Here is a 20,302-nt window from a genome sequence, read left to right as displayed (position 1 = left end):
TTTTTCAGTCATATCGCTTTGATGTCTGCAGTGTGGCAGTTTATAGTGATGTCTAGCACTGGGCATCATGCTGCAGACATGTAGCATGATGTCCCACCCAGTCACATTATCCTGACACCAGGCCGACCAGTCCTAACACTAACCTCTTAATGCTGAGCGTCAAGCAAGGCAGCTGTTAGTACCATTTTTATAAGGCTTTGGTATGACTCGGCTGGGGATCGAACCCACGACCTCCCGCATCCGTGTAAGGTTGATGTCAAGAGGTGAAGTAGTATAAAACGTATAGATCAGACACACAATATTCTATATGTAATCACTGGAAGAACAGGAGCCCGTTTTCTTTTCTTACATGTTTTTACCACTAGATGAGATCATTCTATTAGAAGGGATATTTTTAAACACAAATTCCTTCATTTCGAAGGATTGAATCATTCATTGTAGATCTGATGTGAGCATATATATTTCACAAGCATACATAAAGATGGATATGACAATCGAGCACATCAGTCTTATTTTGGAACCAAAAGCAATGTTGGTATCTTTCCATATTGGTCTCAACCTTTTTTATTTTTTGCTGCTGTTGTATGGGTAATCCTACAAAGTAGATCTGGTTTGGAGCCCTCATTTGTGATAATTGATCCCAAGTACTTGAAGCTTGTGACTCTTTCCAGCTTCTGTCCACTAACCTTTAAGTCTGCACTGATGCCTTTGGTGTTGTTTGTCATCAGTTTGTTTTTTTCGGCGCTAATCTCCATGACGTATGCTGTGGAGGTTGTGTCGAGGCACTCAGCCAAGTCAGCCAGTTCTTTTTCATCTCGTGCTAAATCATCAATATTATCTGCGAAGCGAAGGTTGGTGATTGTTCTTCCTCTGATGCTGACAGTTCCCTTGTGGTCATTGCAAACCATCTTCCATGATACTTTCCAGGAAAATGTTGAAAAGTGTAGGTGACAGTATACATCCCTGTCTGACTCCAACTATTGTTCGAAACCAATCTCCTCTGCTGCCATTGATGCACTTGTGGCTTTGCCATAGAGGTGCCCAACATCCTGCACCAGGTTTGATCTGATGTTGTACTTCATCACAGTTTCCCATAAGGCCGCATGACATACCCTATCAAAGGCCTTTTTGAAATTTATAAAGACGTGGTATAGATTCTGCTGATGTTGAAGGTGTTTCTCGCAAAAGATTCTGAAACTGAAGATCTGTTATGTGATGCTCCTTCCTGCTAGGAAGCCTGCAAGCGCCTCAGCAATAAATTCCTCTGCTTGAGGCTATAGTCTGTTGAGAATTATCTTCAGCATGACTTTGCTCGGGTGACTGATGGTTCTGTAGTTTTGGCATAGCTGTAGGTTTCCTGTCTTGGGGAGCACGATGACCAAGGAATGAGTCCATGTGGTGGGCCATTCTCCTTTCTGCCATATCTTGCTGCAGATTGTTGTCAGGACTGTGATTATCTCTTCTCTTTCTGCTTGAATGAGCTTTGCTGGTTTGTTGTCAACGCCAGCGGACTTTCCTTTCTTTAGTGACCTAACTGCAATTTCTACTTCTTCATGAAGAATAGGGTTGTCATCTCCTTGGGTCTTATGATTGTACGATTCTGAGCAGTATTCTGTCCATCACTTGAGGATCTCTTGATCTTCTGTGAAGCATTTTCTTGATTTGTCTTGGATGGTGGTAGTTTTCCCTTGTTTATGGGTTGTGAAATCTTTCACCAGTTGATATGCCATTTTGCAGTCATTTCTACTCGGACTGTCTTCGATATTGCAGCATTGTCTTTCTATTGAGGATTCCTTTGCCCTTTTCATGCTTTTGTTGTTTATCTCTCTGTATTTTGTAACTCCCTTATGATCTGTTTTACCATTTTTCAGTTCTCTTCTTTTGTCGCATAGTTTAAGGACATCTGTTGCGACCCAAGGTTTCTTTGTTCGACGATATTTGCCAATGATATCGCTAGACGTACTAGTCACAGCTGTGTTGAATTTTGTTGTTAAGGACTCGAGGTCGGTGTCTTGGCTGTCCAGGGTTATCAAAGGTGTAAATTTACCACTTGTCATTGCTTGGAAGGCTTCTGAGACTTTTGGATCTTTAAATTTTTCCACGGTCACATCTGACTCTAGATCGGTTAGGCTATTTGATTATTTTCAGGTGGAGGCGAAACGTTGTCATTAATAAATCATGGTCACTTCCAATATCTGCTTCTGGAAATCTTCGTGTTCTGGCGATATTCAGTCCTGTGCAGATTCGTTTTTTCACCAATATGTAGTCAGTCTGGTTGTGATGTTGTCCATCTGGACTGTGCCAGGTCCATCTTCTATGTGCTTCGTGAGGGCCGAACGTGTTGGCTAGTACAAGATTGTTGTAGGCAGCAAGCTCCAAGAGCCTGAGTCCTCTTTCATTTGTTTCTGCATTGCAGAAGGGTCCACATGTGCTCTGTCAGCTTGTCTGTTAATCAACTCCGAACATGTGCATTCCAGTCTCTTTGTACAAACATAATATTCATCTTGGGTGAGTTGTCAATGTCATCTTGCAGTTGGTTGTAAGAATTTTCCGGTTCATTGTCATCATAGTTAGACGTGGGTGCATAGGCCTGAATTGTTGTGATGTTGAAGGGAGTCGCCCTCAGGCGGATGGTAATGAGCCTGCTTGAGACTGGGCAACAACCCATAATTATGTTTACATTGACCTTGTGGACAAGACATCCAACGCCATAACTGTGTTTGTCCCCTCTTCCACTGAAATAGAGCTTATGCCATTCACCTGTTGTTATTTCGCCAAATTTTGTTTCAGCGCACTTCGCAGAGACCAGTAATGTTCCAGTTGTACCTCTCCAACTCATGTGTAAGTTCTTTAAACTGTCCCACAGCCCTCAGGGTTCTAACGTTCCATGTACCGATGATGATGTTGTCTCTCCCACGGATTTTGGCAGTAGGGGCACCAGCAGCATACGTGTCACCTCCGTACTTGTGTGCAGCGGAAGGAGCGGTCATGTTTTTTGTTTTTCTTCAGACTATTTTGGTCTTTATAATCGTTGTCATGTTTGTAACTCTTTCGTGAATTTGCACAACTCTACCCCACAATACTATTGACAAGGCCGTAAGAAGTTCGAAATATGCTCGCTGGCGACCAATGATGTTTCATTCAGCCCTGTCGTACATGCACATTGTTTGGATTTTCTCTTAGCGTGTGTGTTATGTGATTGTTTTATTTACGTTAGATGCTTTTATTACTAGTTGAAAACGTTAAGAAACTGTTTTGTAACGGCGATATTGTCAATATATATATATATATATATATATATATATATATATATATATATATATATATATATATACATGTGTGTGTGTCTGTGTGTGTGTGTGTGTGGATAAATAAATAGCAAGGGAAGATGGTACGAGTGAGATGGGTTGATGGGCTTGCCCCTTTGCTCCACATCTTGCATTTGTTCCTACTCGTTTGCGTTTCATTGACGATTGCAAGTCGTAATACAACAAGATGTCTGCGCTTCACGACTCTCGAATCAAGTTGATATATAAAACACATGCTGCGCATCACAGAATACATTAAACAAGTAAGCCGTTATTTAGAGAAGGGCTATTCAAAGGAAAAAAAAGACAATATATAATGCATGCATTAAATTCTTCCTAACAAAAGCTATATATCAAGTGCTATACAGATTACATCAAGTCTAAATTAACTTTTACGTTGTGCTATCATGTTTCATGTGCGCATAACCGGTCTTTGGCATATGCACTGAAAATCTAATGTCCTATTTGAGAAATGATAAACAAAATAAGTGACACAATCTATTATCGAAACAATGGTGACTATATAACAGAGTGTGGAATGAACTGCACAACATTACACACGATAGGTTCGGAAAATGGAGAAAACGAAAGGCAGCACCAATACAAACATTAAATATAGCTATTCCATATGCTTAGATGAAGAAACAAAAATCATGAAAGATTTAAAGCATGTTTCCTTGTGACACAATTGTAATTTATGATGATATAAACGATGCATGGCTTCAAAGAATTATTATTTCATGTAAGTAATCAATATTAACCATACAAGGGAGAGTAGAATTAGAGCACATTCGGTGATTTGTATTAATGATGATATTTTAGCATCCATACACACCAGGGATTTCCTACATGAGAAAGCAATAAAAAGTAAATGTAAAGATGTCTGGGATATTTATAAGCGTTCAGAAATATGTTTCTTAGAAAAGTTAGACACGCCAAAAGAGACTACTTAGACGAAAATGTTAACAGTCATCAAACCATCCACAAACCAGACAAATTGTGGAAAAAAAACCTGAAAGATCTTCGTCCAGATCACATGAATGCTCTAGCGTTCTTACTGTTGATAGCGAATTCGTTAGTGCGTGTGTGTGTGATTTGGATTTTTAACGTAGCTTTAACAATTTTTCAGTCATATCGCTACGATGTCTGCAGTGTGGCAGTTTATAGTGGTGTCTAGCACTGGGGCATCATGTCACAGACAGGTAGCATGATGTCCCACCCAATCACATTATCCTGACACCAGGCCGACCAGCCCTAACACTAACCTCTTAATGATGAGCGCCAAGAGAGGCAGCTGTTAAGACCATTTTTGTAAGTCTTTGGTATGACTCGGCCGGGGATCGAACCCACGACCTCCCGCATCTGAGGCGGACGCTGAGGTCGTTAGTGAGTAAAATTGCATATTATTTTGACGATATCTTCTGTAGAATACGGCTAGTTATTGCAAAGGTCTTTGATTCATCGCTTCCAGAAATTGAATGTATGCAAAATTAACATCTCAGATGCCAAGTGTTATTGAGGAATTTGTTAAAAAGGAAATTATACGTCTGGTTCAAAAGCTACTCATGTTAATGGCCTGTCGATTAAGTTCTTTAAACTGTCAAAGAATACATTGTTGCTGTACATATTTAATATGTCTATAGGTAGAAATACCTTTGTACACGATTGTAAAAAAAATGTTGGAGTTACTCCCTTCCAAAATCAGCAGATGAGGGTTAATAATTACACATCTGTATCTGATCAATCGAACAGTACAGAATGACATGCTTTCAGTTAATTTTGCGATTTTAAAAACACACATTGATTACATCGTGACAATAAGGATTCCGTTCAAATCGTTAATGCAAAACATCTCTCACTAGATGATTGATCACCAGTTCAAAAATATTGATGACAACAAATTACATTGGTAATTATACAGTTTTAACTACATAAATTATCAGCATATTATATTGCAAAACGATCATTGTGATGATTTTCACCCTGTCTCAAAAGTTGATTACAAGCTCTGAGTTCAAGAGTTACAGCTTCGGATGTTAAATAAATTTATTTCGGAATACTACATGGATATATTCTAGGCCCGCTCCTTTTCGTGTTTTATGTCAATGATTTCCCAGAGGGTTTCAACATTCACAGTTCTTCAGTATATATGGACGCAGATAATACATCACGATATGTTAGCGATAAAGATGGCATTTTTAAGAACAAACTAAATAATGATTTACACTGTGCTATAATACTGACGTAGGAAAATGAACTTAATTTAATGGATATGACAAGTGTACAATACGCATTATATTTACTGCTTTATTGTGTAGGGAATCCACCGACATTCCCCTTATATGCAGAGACTATACAACGTATTGCAAAGAGCAGCCATGGTGATTTTAAATGTCATCGATATTTTAACACATACGTCATCTCTTTTCAACAATCTTTGATGAATGGAAACTAAGGATTGCATTATTTTTAGAAAACATGCTCTTATTTTCAGAGTCCTAAATATTTTAGTGCCACAATATCTGAAGGTTTCAAGTTTCTAAGGAACGTTTGTTTAAGGAATACATGGTACAGTGCAAACCATGTTTCGAACATGGTTTTCTCAGAAGTCTTTTACTTACGCCAATACGATTTGATGGATTATTATTATTATTATTATTATTATTCCATACGCGCGAATTGACAGTATCCCATAATACTCTCCGTTTCTTCGAAAAGCGCAGGATCAAAGTTATCTTCTGTAAAATGTAATTATGACCTTTTCTAGGCTAAATTTTAATAAACATAGGAGGAGGCTGACTTGGGCCTTTCTAGTATAAATTATCTTACTAAATTTAACTTGAACCTTTAGATCTTTCAAAGTTATTGAGTTAAAAACAAAATTCATCACAGAAGAAATGGGATGGGACGATGCCGACGCACGTCGGAATAAGGCAACACTGTATGCTTCCTGCAAAAAATATAGCATAGTGGGAGTGGGGCATTAGAATGATTTGACACTGACTGAAAGCTAATAAGGCTGCCTCTTGACCCTAAAGAAAGAAAGAAACATACATACATACATACATACATACATACGCACGAACGCACACACATACGCACGCACGCATACATACAGACAGACAGACTACCAGACGACATAGAAACAGAAAGGCACAAAATAAACGAAAAGTAGAGACAGAGACAAACAGATGCAAATTAAATCAGTTCGAATTACCAAATCATATTTAAGCGAGCATTATAACTTTCTATATATCGACAGAGAAAAAATGCTTACGTTTGTCAAAAACATAATTGGAAAATATTCTTGTTAGCTTTTTAGTTTTGTCTCACCGACATTTTGGAAACTCCTTAGCAATATAAACTGAACTATCCTACACTGGCATATTTCAGTGATAGTGAAGAACATCTAGGCTATCTGCACATAAATCCCTTCTAGCGTTAACCAAGATCGCAGTATTGGGAGGGGGGTTCTGGAGTACTCTCTTCCCTTCTTGTGTCAATTATTTTCCATATATTTTCTTTCCTAAGATTTACCACCAGTTTCTTATCCATTGTTGATAACTACAGTATAATCTCTTCTCCTACTATATACATGCATCGCAATGTTCGAAAGGACTGAAGTGATATTCCTATGGAAAAAGATTTTCACAGGTTACCTTTCTTTGCAGGTCGAACAGGTTACTACCAGAAGCCAGACGCGAAAGTTGACCTGGTATTTCACAGAAAGGTACAGGATTGGGTAAGTAATACCTGTAAATCGAAAGATTTTTGATCGTGGCTTTCCGTATTGCAAAGGAGGGGTTCCAACTTACCAAACAGCGAATTGGGAGTGAAGCTCGGAAAGTAGAAAAGGCTTAAGTGTCAATGAAATCTGAATTCCATCATGGTTCGCCGTCACAATGCGCCAAGTCTTGAAGTCACGAAACTGTCTGAACATTACATTTTGAACTAGGTTCAAATTCAACTATTTTGATCTTCAATAACCTTTCATTTGAGTAATGTTAAGTTCATACAGATTTTGTGATTATCTAATTGTTTGTTTCTTTAGGTTTATTTTTCCTTTGCTTTTCGAATTCAGCTTCGTCACAAAGGGGTCACGATTTTATACGAATATCTGACGATATCTTGAAATTGAGTATGGTGTGTTTATGAAGTGAAATTTCGCTTCTGTCATAAATAATTGCATTTTCATACATTCTTTAATATGTCAGAGCAGATAACGTATACGGTGTCAGTTGTACTTAGAGGCATGAACTTGTCACCGTATCATTCGTGTTCTTACAGGTATACAATCAGAATATATCTAAATCATGTCACAATCCAATTTGGCAAAAACCTAAGTACCAACATTCCTTGCAGCAAAGACTTTTAATTGTCCTTATCGATCATGTGAATAAAAAAAATTCTTTCGTGAGTGTTCAGTCCATAATAACTGAATAGGTCACGTTGAATAACTATATATATGTTGTCGTATCAGGCAGACTAATTAACAATTATCCGAGTTTTAGGATTTCGTTTGTGAAATTCCTCTCTATACATGAGACATTATCAAATATTCTTAAAACGGTTTTTAAAAGAACTTTAGTCATTTTAATTTTGGAGGAAATATTGATGAAAAGGAAGTTGCAGTTTTAAGATTTGGAACAATTTGTCTCTTTTCGGTGTGATACAAATATACTTGGGCATGTTTCCTGTTATTGTTCTTAGTGTGAGTGCCACACCGATAACGAAAAATAAAATCAATCATTCTTCCAACACACCCTTTTAACATTCGACGAAAATAGTATGTTAGTCAAACTTTGTCTAAATCATGGCGCGTGTGCATAATATTGAAAATAAAAACCAGTTGTATGAAAGATTATAACAATGACATGGTGTGATGCAAAATATGTTTAAAAATATGTCAGTTGTTTGACTGAGTTTGAAAACACCGTACCGTTTTAAAGTTCCTCAGTCCATACCCCATTTTTGTAGTCGAAGGAGTGGTGTCATTAACTATGAATTATGTATTAAATATATTAGCTCGATTTTTCTTCCAATTAAATGTTAATCTGGAATATTAAACTTGTGTGTTATAGAAAACTTATGACTACTGTAAATAGTAACCTTGATCGTTGTATTCTATCTCAGTTGTCATATACTTCGGTCAGAATATTTAATTACCTTGGAATGAACCGCGTGCCCGATGGAATGAACCATGTGCCCAATGGAATGGACCATGTGTCCGATGGAAAGGATAATGCGCTCAATAGAATGGAACATATGCCCGATGGAAAGGACCATGTGCCCAATAGAATGGACCATATACCCAATGGAATGGAATATGTGCCCAATAGAATGGACCATATGCCCGATGGAATGGACTATCTGTCCCATGGAATGAACCATATGCCCGATGGAATGGACCATAATCCCGATAGAATGGACCATATGCCTAATTTGAATGGACCATGTGCCCAGTGGAATGGACCATTGCCCGATGGAATCGACCATGTGCCCAATTGAATGGACCATGTGGCCAATGGAATGGACCATGTGCCCGATGGAATGGAACATTTTCCTAATGGAATTGACCATGTGCCCATAGAATGCACCATATGCTTTATGGTTTTCAAAAAGATGTAGTCTTAGCCATTTTGTACTGAGAGTTTTAATAATTATCGTATATAGTGTTATAACATTCATGTCTAATGGCACCGAGAAATTCCGCCCAGGTATTTTTAATTGTTAATAATGTAATCACTTGACGTTGATTAGTGTTATATGCATGACAAAGTGTGGTATTAATACGAAGGACAAAGTGTGGGGTTACATGAATGTGAAAGTGTGGTATTACAAGAATGACAAAGTGTGTTACATGCATGACAAAGTGTGAATTATTGTAGCTATTAGCTGATATTCTTATCGAATCCTGTCCTATCCAGCTGGCTCGTGTATACTTTTCAGTACGTCTGAATTTAACGTGTCTATGACAAAGTTTTTTGCACACAGTTGAGGGAGCATCAAGCAAACAAAGATGGGCTCACTGAAGGGTCTAGTCAATTAATCCTTAAGAGTTTATTTGTAAAGCTTTTTTCAAAATATAGCTCAAAGGTAATTATTGTCAAACAACAACAACAACATAAAATCCCATTTGGGCAGATTTTTAATTTTAAACTTAGTGGTCGATGAAATACATAAATATTATTTACTAGTATGTAGATCAATATCCAATATTTATTAGATAGATTGTAATATTTCTTGTTCTGGTTTAAATGTTTTCAATCGTACTCCCCAAACAATTTGGAGTTTAGTCACCTGTGTACGACCCTACATCGACTGACACTGCGTAATATCAACTTTATACGATACAATATGCTTTATAAAACGTATAACAACCTTGTTTAAGTATTTGTCAGAACAATGGCATGTTAGGCAATATTTGTAGATAAATGGATTCTAGTTTTAATATATATGAGCTCATAGACACGCAAATTCTTTTGTAATGATCTGTAGAATTTTTATAGTATTCATATTCGTCCATACACCATATGGATAAAGGTGACCTAATATGAAAATTTATTTGTAAGATTTTTCTCATCTATTTTTAGGCAACTCAACCAGTCACTAACGCAACACTGACCTATTTTGATTCAATGGAAATGAGATTCGTAGAGAGGAGGAACCATTTACAGCAGCAATGTCAAATACTACGCCAGTACTATCACGTACAGAATTCGGAAATGGCGGTTAAAGAACACCTTACTATAGATAAGCGTCATAAATTGGTGTATTGTGCCATTGAAAAAATAGGTTGCACTTTTTGGAAAAGGATTTTCCAGATTCTGATCGGATTCAAAAATGTCTCTGATCCATTCCATATCCAGGGAATTCATGCTTACGAGGGGTATCTCACAGCAAAAGGGATGTCATTTGACACAATCCACATGTTGTTAAGGAATTCTCATAAATTTATGTTCGTTAGAGAACCGTACGAGAGACTGTTATCAGGCTACGTTGATAAGCTATTCTCTCCTAATGCAGCATACTGGAATTTTATTGGTAAATTTGTGGTATCAAATTTCCGGACAAACCCATCACCCTTGAGCTCTGAATGTGGGCATGACATAACCTTCGAGGAGTTTGCGAGATATTTTGTGCATTCCCAGCTGACCAATGAAAGAAGAGATGCTCATTTTGTTCCTAACTTTGAACACTGCAGGCCTTGTGAAATTGACTACGATTACATTGGTAAACTAGAAACATTTGAAGATGATACGTTGTTCCTCATGCATAAATTTAACATTTCTGACAAAGTTCAGTTTAAAGACTTTAAATCGGAGACGGAGCGAGATGCTATAGTTGATGCAGCAGACTATGTTTTTGCGATGAAAGCACCAATTGTAAAATGCATGTCATTTTCGGAAGCCCTATTCAGGTGCTTCAGGAAGTTGCAAATTCGCGGAATCCTCAGCAAGCATGTGCAGTATCCGTTTCCAGTGAATGTCGAGAGAAATATTAACATTAATGAATTCAAAGAGGCAATGCTGGACTTGCATGCGATTTCCGGACCATCGGAAGAAAGGTTAAAAAATAGGCAAGAGGCTTTTATAGAAGCGTACACCTCGTTACCCCCCGATTTGATGGAAAACATTAGACAGGCCGTGTTCATTGACGCGTCATTGTTTGGCTACGAACAATTTCCTTCCATTATAAGGAATGGTGAAAGAGTTAAAGAGACGAGCTTTAAATACTTTTCTCTGCCGACATTTCCAAAAGCTGTAAATTACCCTGATCTTCAAAATTCATCCCAAACTGCTTTCCAGTATAAGGAAACACCAAGGGTAGGAAACGTCGGATCACTCCAAAATGTACGGGATAATGCCTAAGTTTGTTTGAACCAAGAAAAACTTCATCTGCATAATTTCTTTGCATTTGTATATATGACAAAATCCATTTTAGTTTTAAAATGTTTTTCAATTGCGTGAACAAGGTAGCATATGCTCTGCAGTACTACATTAGATTTAAAAAGTCGCCAATGTACAATTTTTTCCAACTTTGAGTGGTATTTCACACCCATTACTGCACCGAGTTTAAGATGGTATGCAATTCGAACTCTTTTCTTGGCCGCCAAGAGAGAAATGTTTCATTCTTTAATATGACATCGTTATTATTAGTGTGGAATATAGGTCAAGTTGTATCGAAACTTGATTCTAATCGCCTTGATGGGGTGGTGCTGAAGTTGGGTGGGTGGGTGTTCTTATTAACAACAGACGATTACTTGAAGCTACTCTGCTGAGAATCTTTTCTTCTTTAAAATGCCCAAAGCGTAAACTATACAACTCTCATTTGAGAACAATAGCTGCTATATTTAAATCAAAACTGGAATTATGAAGATGACGCAAGGTCCAACCTACAAGAATTTCGCAAGAGGAGAGATTAGCGGGAAAAGACTTTTGGACGAGCAAGACTACGTGATAAGATATCAGAAAAAGAATACATTTTGAAAACAATTACGTGTGAATATTCGGTCTGGACTAACTGCTTGCTCACGTATTTCAACCGATTCTTTCGTTCATTGAAAGGGCTAAATCACGTGATCTTATGCAAACCAATGTATTTATCTTGTATATATATATAGACATGCAAACAAACAATTTAGTATTGGTGTGCAGTGGGTTTTATGGGTATGTACAGACATGCTAACAAACAAAAATCGTTGGGTGGGTTTATGGGTCTAATATGGCCGGGCTCACATTCGACTTATCAATACGCTTATTGTATACGAACATTAACAGGGCACACAAAACAAATGGTAGTTGATGAACATTAAACGGGCACACAAAATAGTGGGAATTAAAGAACAAATTGTCAAGGAGCGAGCTCTTCAACAATTAACGCTTAAAGAAGACATATACTGTAGTGCCAGTTAAAAGAGTGTAAAGGCTGTAATTTGAAGTGGGGAAAAGGATATCGTGGAGTGTTTATTTTTTAAACAAAATCAAAGAATGATCTGAATTATTCGTGGTGCACGTAAGTTCCATGTCATCTTCTATATACAGAGTAATCTGTGTACGTACATTACCGCTCCGGTGGCCTGGTGGTTAGAACGTCCTCCTCGGATGTGGGAGGTCGTTGGTTTGATCCCCGGCGGAGTCATACCGAAGACTTAGAAAAATGGTACTAACAGGTTCCTCGCTTGGCACTCAGCATTAAGAGGTTAGTGTTAGGACTGGTTGGAATGGGCTCAGGATAATGTGACTGGGTGGAACATCATGCTACATGTCTGCTGCATGATGCCTCAGTGCTAGACATCACAATAAACTGCTACACTGCAGAGAACGTAGCGATATGACTGAAAAATTGTTAAAACTATGTTAAAAATTAAAGTCACTCACACTTACACACTGTACGTAGACATGTATCTGAGTTTGTTTAGTTGCCGTGCTTTTCTGGTAAGCATATTGTCCATGAAACATGCGCATAATTAACATAAAAAGCAGCAAGGTTTGCTTAAGACAAATCTTCCACGGCAACAACAGTAGCAGTTTAAACTGTATTATTAGAAGAATTGCCTTATTAAGTGCTTCAGCTTTTGAGTGTTCAAGGCTTCATACATTATTCGATGTACTAAGACATCGATCATGGAGCTAACCAAAGTAACAATCTTCTACACGTAAGCATGTTAACAACAACTTGAGAAGTAACCTGCCGGACTTTATAGGTAAAACATGGCTTGCTGGGCTTCATGGATATAAAATAAGCTTGCTCACGTTAGTTTGAAACACAGGCTGAGTTCTATTCAACTTATATGCTTTCAACTAGCCAAATGAGTAGCCGTTCCTCCCGAAAACGAATGCAGCCTTCACTAGAAAACCCGCATGTTTATGCAGCAATAACAAAGACTGAATATGCATGTACACACACAGAGCAGTATATATATATATTCATTACTAAGACTGGATATGCATATTTGTTTTGAAAATTGCACATGTTACAAGATCTCAGTTCTATTATGAATATTATTTATATAAACTCTTAGTTTTTCACGAAATATATTATACTAACATTAGCGAAATGTTTGGAAGGTGATCCTGAAGAATATTTTTAAGAACATAGCCTAGACTCACTTTAAAACTCTATATAAATAAATTCTAGTAAATCTGTTCAATGAGTAACCATGTTACTTTCGATACGAAAATGTGCACTATCTTAGTTCAAATCTTAATTTGTTTTGAAACGTGCTATATTTATTAACTGCGTCCTATATTTTGATTTTATAAATGCAGCTGTAAAATTACTTTCTACATGGAATAAAAACTAAGTAGGTATGTATTTCTATGTCTGTCAAGAACATTTTGGACAACATATAGGAGCACAATGTCTTGCTGATAGATCGTCCTTTTTCTCTTTTGAACTTGTAGAATAAGATTTCCGGTAAATATATGATTTATAATACTGAATTATACCGATATCTTCTAAGTGTAAATATATATTAGAAATTATGACCCTAACGTGTCGGTGTACAATGCTGAAAAGTGTCAGCCTAAATGGTTTCTGTCATGGTCCGATTAATACTTGTAGCTGAATAGCTTCATGGTATTTCATATTTCATACTCAATTTGTATGCTTGAAAAAAAATGTCCTGCAAGGTTAAGGTTAATGGAAGACGCGTGTAATAAATAAATATTACCATTAATGAGAATGACGATCAATGGTTTCTTAACATTCTGTTTAATTTTATAGTGCTATAAGGAAATTTTAACTTTCGAAATATAATCCTTGATCCTGAATTTGAAAAGAAAATTCATTGTAATATGTGCTCACGAAAACAATTTTTTTCTCAGATGTACAATGAATAAAGCCACTGTAAGTATTTTGTAAGGAATATATTAAATTAGCTAAACAGTGTAGAGTATCCAACGCAATAGTATAATAAAATATTGAATTATCCAGCATACGAGTTCCCATCTCATGGCATTATTCAATGTCTCACACTTCTGAATGTTCCTCGTTTCCTAGTTAATGGCATCAGAACCAGTTTTGTTTTTGACCCAAATAAAATATTTGTTTACTTCTTTTAATACGGACCGATAATTAATAGTTTCAATTAAAGGCCAATTTCTGTTGAAAACTTGAAAACCATGCCATTGAACATGATGGAGGAGGGATTCTGATGAACAACAAACGATTGTATAAACTAACCTACTGAATGGTTTTATCTTCTTCAAAATTTCAAACTTCAGAATTGGTGCAGCCTTTCCTCGAAAATTATCTTACAATAAGATGCGATTTATTTGAAGTCGGCACAGTTCAGCATAGGATCTGATGAGCTTTTCCGGACATGATATAAAGCAAGAAAGGCATCAAATCAACATGTTTCGCAAGAAATGCAAGCACAGCATAATACATAGATACAATTGGCCAAAACACATAATGCATAAATTAAAATTTGAGCAAGCAAAATATTTTAAAAAGGGAGTAATTAAAAGTGAATTTAGTATTTAGGCAAATTTTAATAAAATATAGGGTAGGATGATATGAAGGATTACAAGAATGGCTAGGTCACTAAAACTATAAGTTAAAATCAAATTTTAAATCGGCATGTTTAGATCCAGATAATACCTTGGTTAAATAGAAAGGAGCTGACAGCAGGGCACTTGATAGCAAGTAAGACAATTTACAAGACATAACTACTAATATATGTACATCCGAACTGAAAGACTAAGGATGGAGCATTGGAAACTTACAATATTATTGCAGTAAGGGGTTTTAAAGATGAGCAGAGTCAAGTGATGTAATCGCAAAAATATATTAATAAAATGTAAAGGGGAAAATACCTACACAGAGACACTTCTTGAATCCATCATGCTATCACGTTGGTTGAACCACTTGTTCACGTAAATGAACATATTCTCTTGGCATATTACTGAAAGTCCTGATACACATGTTTTGAAGATAAACATTAGAAGCAACCAGTTGGACTTTAAGAATAAATATAGCCTGCAGGACTTTATTGGTAAAACGTTGCCTGCAGGACGTCCTGGCTATAAAATCATCTTGCTCATGCTCTACTTAACATGACGCGCGTCGTATATAAACATTAAAAGGCATACAAGTTACGTTAGCTGGGGAAAACCAAGAATATGTGGGCTCCAGTTATGGAGAAGATTAGTATACCTATGACCTTTGCGTTTCTCATAGCAGGCAGCAAATGTCTGTTCAATGTACATTAAATAACAAACTGCCATTCTTCAACAGCAAACGGTGAGAGTAGGTGTATAGTTCCAATTAGAAGAATATAAATTTAGTGATTAGCAGGGTAAAGGGATATCGTGTTGAGTTTTTTCTTTAATAATAGAACACAATATTCCGAAATACTTGCAGGACATATATATTCCGCCTCATATGTATGTATGTATGTATGTATGTATGTATGTATGTAGTTCAGTAGCTATACCTTTCTGGTCTGGTATAATTACTATTAAATGTGCGTAAGATTAATGAGCAATTGTCACGAGTGTTATGAATAATATTCATATAAATAGTTATATTTTGTGGGGATAATTATCAGAGTAGCGCGTGTAATGTTGTCTGATTTTGTGTTCTTTAGGTGATTTTACAGAAGTGTCTCTTTAGTGTCCATGCTACTTTTTATGATAATATGTGAACTAATTAGTTTAGAGTTTAGGAATTAGTCATGCATTTTATAATGAAAAACTGCTTCCTATATTTTAATTTTTAAAATTATAATTGTCTGGTTGGAATTAAATTTCAATAGGGATATAATGGTTTGTCTTTCAATAAGATTCAATGTTGAAAGTAGAAGAAAACTTTTTTGCTGTTAACAACTTGTCATCTTCTCCTTGTGAGTTTGGGACAAGGGGTTATTGTAAATGATTGCTGTATGACATGGAAATATACCTATATGGTCTTTATGTAAGTATGCATTTAACGTAATGTACATGCCCTGTACAAAATGACAGGTGTCTGCCTGACTGGTTTGGACGAGGAGGTGAGCTGGATACTAGCATGAGTGACTTTGTGTTTCATATTCCATGCTCGGCAGCTGGTGCGACTTAAAATACTTAAAATATATGCCTGCAAAGCTACATTGCCTCATTGATTCAGTTATATATAAAACAAGATAGATAGAAATGTTAATGACGATGCAAACCAATGGTCTGTTAGCTCCCAAACTAACTCTAATTTTAATATTAGCAATTTTGTACTTTTATCTTTAAATTGTAAATATTAGAAGTGTAATATGAGTACACCTTTTATGTACGTGTTTTGATTATGCGCATGTATCTAGTCTCAATATGTCAATGTATCTAGTCTCAATATGTCAATGTATCTAGTCTCAATATGTCAATGGATATTATCTTTGTATATCAATTTATCTAGTCTCCATATATCCGTGTATCTTGTCTGCATATAACAATACATATTGTCTCCGTATGTCAATGTCTCTAATCTCCATTTGTACAGGTATCTTGTCTCCTTATGCACATATATATTGTTTCCATACGTCCAAGTATCTTGTCTCCATATGTCAATGTATATAGTCTCCATATGTGTTTGTATCTTGTCTCTTGTATGTTATACACATGTATCTATTCTTATAAATTCTTTGATACATCTGTCAGACATTAAAGTCATGTATATAAGTCTAAAGAGTTCTTGTACCTTGAATGAAACAGTTTATGCAGATAATAAAAGATCTATTGAAATTCTGATCGCCTTCTCTTTTTCAAACTCTCGTATATTTATCTTTTGAAACTCTAATGGACTTTTCTTTTGTATGTAAGTCTAATGGGTATTTCTTTTTCTACACTGAATGTCTTCCACACAGTCCATATATATATATATATATATATATATATATATATATATATATATATATATATATATATATATATATATATATATATGAAACATGTTGCTAACAGTAATTTTGATCCATCCGAGTGTTATTATTTTATCACTTTTTAAATGTCAGAAGGCAATTTTGTATAGTTTCAAAATGTGAACTAACTCCATGCATAAGAAAATGACAAAAAAAATCAGTGTACTAGCAAATTAATTTTCTTTGCAGTTTCAAGCTGGTTTTGAATCAGCAGGTTGATCGAAGGGTTAAATTAAGTTTCAGTAATGTTTATTGAATTAGGGTGTCAGGTAAATGATCAGTCATTCTGCATCAAGTAAAGCATGATTAAGCCCAATGATTAGGCCACATGATTAGGCCAAATGATTAAGCCAAATGATTAGGCCAAATGATTAAGCCAAATGATTCAGCCAAATGATTAGGCCAAATGATTAAGCCAAATGATTAAGCGCAATGATTAGGCCACATGATTAGGCCAAATGATTAAGCCAAATGATTAGGCCAAATGATTATGCCAAATGATTAATCTTTGTTCATAAATATTTTTACAGCATAACGTAACATTTGAGTTTATCGCCATAGTTTCCAAATACGGGTTATCTTTGAAAAGACAATTTTGAACAGTTGCAGCTTGGAAGGGACACTGTGGTCAATGAGTGTAATTACAAACAGCCAGTTTTTGAATTGGTACATGATTATGAGTGTAATTACAAACAGCCAATTTTTGAATTGGTACATGATTATGAGTGTAATTACAAACAGCCAATTTTTGAATTGGTACATGATTATGAGTGTAATTACAAACAGCCAATTTTTGAATTGGTACATGATTATGAGTGTAATTACAAACAGCCAATTTTTGAATTGGTACATGATTATGAGTGTAATTACAAACAGCCAGTTTTTGAATTGGTACATGATTATGAGTGTAATTACAAACAGCCAGTTTTTGAATTGGTACATGATTATGAGTGTAATTACAAACAGCCAATTTTTGAATTGGTACATGATTATGATTATGATGAATTAGCGTAATACCTTTACATTCAATATTTCCATCAAACCTCTCTAACGGATATTATTTGATGCACGTCATCGAAATGTAATAGTAGGCATTAAGTATAGAAATTATTAAGTGAAGAGATTAACAGGGCGCTCTATATGTATTTGGTACTTATGAAAGAGTGACAGGTGAAAGGTGAAGTTCTTACTTTCATGTACTGTGGATGAAATAATGTTTGGATAATATGCTTGTGGAAACTGTATATGATTTAAGCACATAGCTAACCAAAAATGGCTGCTCCCTGGTACTCGCAAAATCAGCCTGAATCAGTCTCAGTACACTATCTTCAGAAGTTATTAAAATAGGGAAAACAAATTTTGCCAGACTAGACAATACCAGCTTATGCAAGTGCAATGAATGAATGAATTACAATATATTCTTACAAGCCAGGTGTCCTTACTTGACCGAGCGGTGTCAAACCCTCGCGCGATTTAGTTGTAAATTAGAAAGCCCGACGTGTCCATTCTATACATAAATATTATAATATTACATAAATATCAAGACTACTGAACTCACAAACTGTCAAATATATATCAACCGCACATCTGCATGGTTTCTCTTCGTTAGGTTTCCGTACCGCCAGCAGTTCTAGCTGTAGAAACTATGCAACTGTCCCTTAACACACGGAACTATTTGAACTACACCACCTTAAGCCAGTCAAACTATGGTTTCCAGGCACTTTTCGCTAGCACAAATGCATCACCTTTGCCAACATGGCGACATAAACGGTATCTGCCGTGTCCCTTCTTATTGATTCCATTGTGTAATTTACCAGTTTCCTACCGTAAATACTGTCACTGCAGTCACACCACCAATGAAGACCACTTAATTTTAGTAGGGACTTTGTTATTCCAGGGTCATCCATTCGGTTTGGAATTCACTACTAGTGAACCATGGAATAATGGAAACTCACCAACACTTTAATCCGTGATGTTTGCTTCTAGTAATTGGGTAATTATTTCGGGCAAAAGGAATTTTTCTAAGGCACCGAATTCCAATAATAGGACAAGTAATCACAAAAATCTAAGAATTCCTTAAAACCGGTGCTATAACCAAATGCGCATACTCCAAATTTATTACAATAAATGTTATGGCATCCAAATTCCAGATCACCCCTACCCCTACCCACAAATGGTCCCATGATCAAAACCCAAAATCATGTCATAGAGTTGCCTATGATCCTTGTTCTTAAAAAAAGGAAAAATTCCAAAGTTCATTAAAAAAACATGCATTAGTATTTCAATAGTTATTGTGTTCAGATTAAATAGGTCTGGTTACAAAAGTGTTTAAAATAGTAATTACAAACATGTATGCCCTTTCTTCACCATTTTCATTCAGGACCAATTACATATTGCAACATGATTTTGTTGACTTTTAATTTTCATGTTTTCATTTTTAACAAATCTTGTTGAAGAAAACTCTAATTGTTGTGCCACCATTACTTTAGTGATAAAACTATCCTTTCGATGACCACCATGCGTGCTTTTGACTTTTCGCCAAGCTGAAGAATGACTTGTTTTAATACTCTTCGCAATAAATCAAACATTTTTGTTCTCAGATCAGGATCAGTTTAATTCAGGACCAAATACATAATGTTATTATGATTAAGCGAAAACCTTACATCGATGCTATCATCAATTAAAGAAAAGTAGGTGTAACAGGATTTTCAATATAGTCACCATGACAAACATTTTTCGATTTACGATCGACATCGTTTTCAATGTCACATCAATTTTAGATTATTTTTAGCTTTTTAATTTTTTATACCATCAACCCACTTAAATCCCAAATCTGTTTAACAGGAATATTGCTAATAAGCTTTTCAAGATGGTCACCATGGCGGTTATGGCGCAGGTCAGATCGACTCCATGATACCGTAGACAATATGTAGTAGTAAATGACAGGTGGATATGACCTCCCGTTCGAAAGGAATTCAATAATTTGATTTTCAAGTTGGCAGCAATAACAACCATGTTTGGCTTCAAATCGTGAGAATTTTCATTGATGACCATTTATCAATATTTAGAAGTATTTAGCGAAAATCCAATGTCTATAAGACCA

At 36.0% G+C, this 20,302-nt stretch overlaps 1 protein-coding gene across 1 annotated transcript in view; it reads left to right on the top strand.

Moving 5' to 3' along the window:
* The window catches only part of LOC149799136 (carbohydrate sulfotransferase 9-like), a 29,505-nt gene extending 12,479 nt beyond the window's left edge, over positions 1 to 17,026 (top strand). Inside the window, exons 2-3 of the mRNA XM_089958215.1 lie at positions 6,980 to 7,050; positions 9,902 to 17,026. Of these exons, the coding sequence (XP_089814341.1) occupies positions 6,980 to 7,050; positions 9,902 to 11,179 (1,349 nt within the window). The 3' untranslated portion in view covers positions 11,180 to 17,026. The remainder of the gene's footprint in view (positions 1 to 6,979; positions 7,051 to 9,901) is intronic.
* The last annotated feature ends 3,276 nt before the right edge of the window (positions 17,027 to 20,302 follow it).

The sequence above is a fragment of the Sinohyriopsis cumingii genome, chromosome 5 (assembly GCF_028554795.1).
Source record: "Sinohyriopsis cumingii isolate HCF-2022 chromosome 5, ASM2855479v2, whole genome shotgun sequence".
Taxonomy (NCBI): Eukaryota; Metazoa; Mollusca; class Bivalvia; order Unionida; family Unionidae; genus Sinohyriopsis; species Sinohyriopsis cumingii.
The sequence above is the reverse complement of the archived record's forward strand: the minus strand, read 5'-3'. Positions and strand labels throughout refer to the sequence as shown.